The sequence below is a fragment of the Chiloscyllium punctatum genome, chromosome 4 (assembly GCF_047496795.1).
Source record: "Chiloscyllium punctatum isolate Juve2018m chromosome 4, sChiPun1.3, whole genome shotgun sequence".
In the NCBI taxonomy this organism is placed as follows: Eukaryota; Metazoa; Chordata; class Chondrichthyes; order Orectolobiformes; family Hemiscylliidae; genus Chiloscyllium; species Chiloscyllium punctatum.
In genome coordinates, this window is record NC_092742.1 from 9,568,396 (window position 1) to 9,570,887 (window position 2,492).

Genomic DNA, 2,492 nt, shown 5'->3' on the forward strand with positions numbered 1-2,492 from the left:
TCGTGGGTACAGACCTTGGCTATCTGGTGATTCTGTGTTGTTATGTTTATCAAAGTCCACCTTGTAGGACACTTACCCAAAGGTCGGAGGCTGAATGTCTCTGACCGCTGAAGTGTTCCCCGACTGGGAGGGAACCCTCCTCCCTGGTGATTGTTGTGCAGTGTCTATTCATCCATTGTCATAGTGTCTGTTTGGTCTCACCAATGTACCATGCCACGGGGCATCCTTGCCTGCAGGGCATGAGGTAGACAACATTGACCAAGTCACATGAGTATCTGCAGTGTACCCTGGTGGGTGGTGTCCCCACGTGTGACAATGAACTGACATGCCCTGCAGAGGTTACCATGGCAGGGTAATGGGGTGTTATGTATCAATGTTATCCTGAAGGCTGGGTAGTTTACTGCAAACGATGGTCTGTTTAAGGTTTGGTAATGGTTTGAAGGCGAGAAGTGAAGCCTTAGGGATGATCTTGGTGAGATGTTCATCATCATCAATGACCTGTTGAAAGCTGCTAAGAACATGGCTCAGTTTTTCTGCTCTGGGGAAATACTGGGCAATGAAGGGTACTCGATTAATCGTGTCCTTGTGAGGAGGACATTGTGATTTTTTGCTGTGGCACATCGGAACTGGCAATCGACGAATTGAGCATCATATCCCGTTCTTACGAGGGCACCTTTCTCCATCTTGAGGTTCCATTGCGTTCTTCTGACTTGAAGTAGATTTTGTATGCACACAGGGCTTGTCTGTAGGGGATGGCTTCTTTAACATGTTTAGGGTGGAAGCTAAAGAAGTGTAGCATTGTAAAGTTATCTGTGGGTTTGTGGTAGAGTGAGGTACTGAGGTGGCCATCCTTGGCATGTGTCCAAGAGTAAGACGGATACTAAAGAATAGACCATGGTAAGTCTGATGGTGGGATGAAGCCTTTTGATGTTGTTGTGGAATTATAGAATCATAGAATCCCTACAGTGTGGAAACAGGCCATTTGGCCCAACAAGTCCACACCGACCCTCTGAAAAGTATCCCACCCAGACCCATTACCCTACCCTATTATCTACATTTCCCCTGACTAATGCACCTAATCTTTACATTCCTGAATGCTATGGGCAATTTAGCATGGCCAATTCACCTGACCTGCGCATCTTTGGACTCTGGGAGGAAACCAGAGCACCTGGAGGAAACCCACACACAATCACTGTAATTGCTTCAATGATTCCTAGCCACAAGTTCAGAGCAAGAAAATGTTATCTATGTATCTTGTTGTATAACATTGGTCAGAGGTCCTATGCAACAAAGAAATCTGTGCATGAAAATTCTGGTGCATTGGGGTGCAAATTTGGTCCCCATAACTATTCAGTGCATCTGGGTGAAGAACTGGTTGTCGAAGGTGAAGATGTTATGGTTGAGGATGAAGCGGCTGAGTTGTAAGATGGTGCCTGGAGATTGGCAGTTGTTAGTGTTAAGCACTGAGGCTGTTGCAGCGATGTTGTCATTGTGGGGGATGCTGGTGGAGAGTGCAGAAATGTCCATTGTGACAAGGAATGTTCCTGGTTCGACTGGTGCGTGAGTGCTGAGTTTCTGTAAGAAATCTGTAGTGTCGCGACAGATGGGGGTCCCCTGAACAATGGGTTTCGAGGTGCCCTCGACATAGCCAGAGAGGCTCTCACACTGGGTCCCATTCCCTGGTACAACTGGGACATCTTGGTGTCTTGGCTTTGTGTACCTTCAGCAGGCAGTAGAGTTCTCCTCTGCCAAGAAGTACGCAGGATGAGAGTGCATAGTCTACTCCGAAGGTCTGGATCATGGGTTTTTATCAGTCTGTTGAGTTGACAGGTGTGTTCTTTGGCTGGATTGGCAGGTAATTGTCTGTAGTGTTCCTCTTGTCGGTACGCTTGTTTGCAGTAGTCCGTTCTGTTCGGTATGATGATGGCTCCTCCTTTGATATTATGATTGGTCTTAAGAGCATGGATGGCGTTATATTGTGCTTGGGTGATGTCTGTGCTACCTTGTGAGTGCGGCTGATAAATATGGAGTTAAACATGTCCCTTCATGGCTTGAACATACATGTCGAGCCTCGGGCAACAGCCTTTCGGAGGGGTCCTATTCTATTGATCATCTGCATTCAATTTATGGACACTTCACTCACACCATTTGTATGATCTTTTGATCTCTCTGCCTATAAATTCTATGTCTGTATGCTTTTCTTCACTTCACCTGACAAAGGGGCAATACTCCAAAAGCTTGTGGTTTCAAATAAACCTGTTGAATGGTAAAAGGAATGGTGGAGAGTGGAGCTCCACATCTGGATCCAGTTGGGCAAGACCCCACATGTGTGTATCCCTGAACCCAATATCTGACAGCCTCAAGTGGACATTCTGACAGGTTCGTACTGAATTCAGGTTTAGCTTTTATTTTCTATCCTTCTGCCCCTGACCTACTTGATTTCAACTCACCATATTTGGAAGAATTTGGATGCTTCTCGTGGACTTGAACCG

General features: G+C 46.2%; 1 protein-coding gene across 1 annotated transcript in view; it reads right to left on the reverse strand.

Moving 5' to 3' along the window:
- Window positions 1-1,346: 1,346 nt before the first annotated feature.
- The window catches only part of LOC140475906 (cytosolic carboxypeptidase 2-like), a 73,203-nt gene continuing 72,057 nt past the window's right edge, over window positions 1,347-2,492 (reverse strand). The window contains exons 14-15 of the mRNA XM_072567833.1: window positions 2,451-2,492; window positions 1,347-2,015 (exon numbers count right to left, since the gene is read on the reverse strand). The exon at window positions 2,451-2,492 is cut by the window's right edge and continues 39 nt beyond it. Of these exons, the coding sequence (XP_072423934.1) occupies window positions 1,347-2,015; window positions 2,451-2,492 (711 nt within the window). The remainder of the gene's footprint in view (window positions 2,016-2,450) is intronic.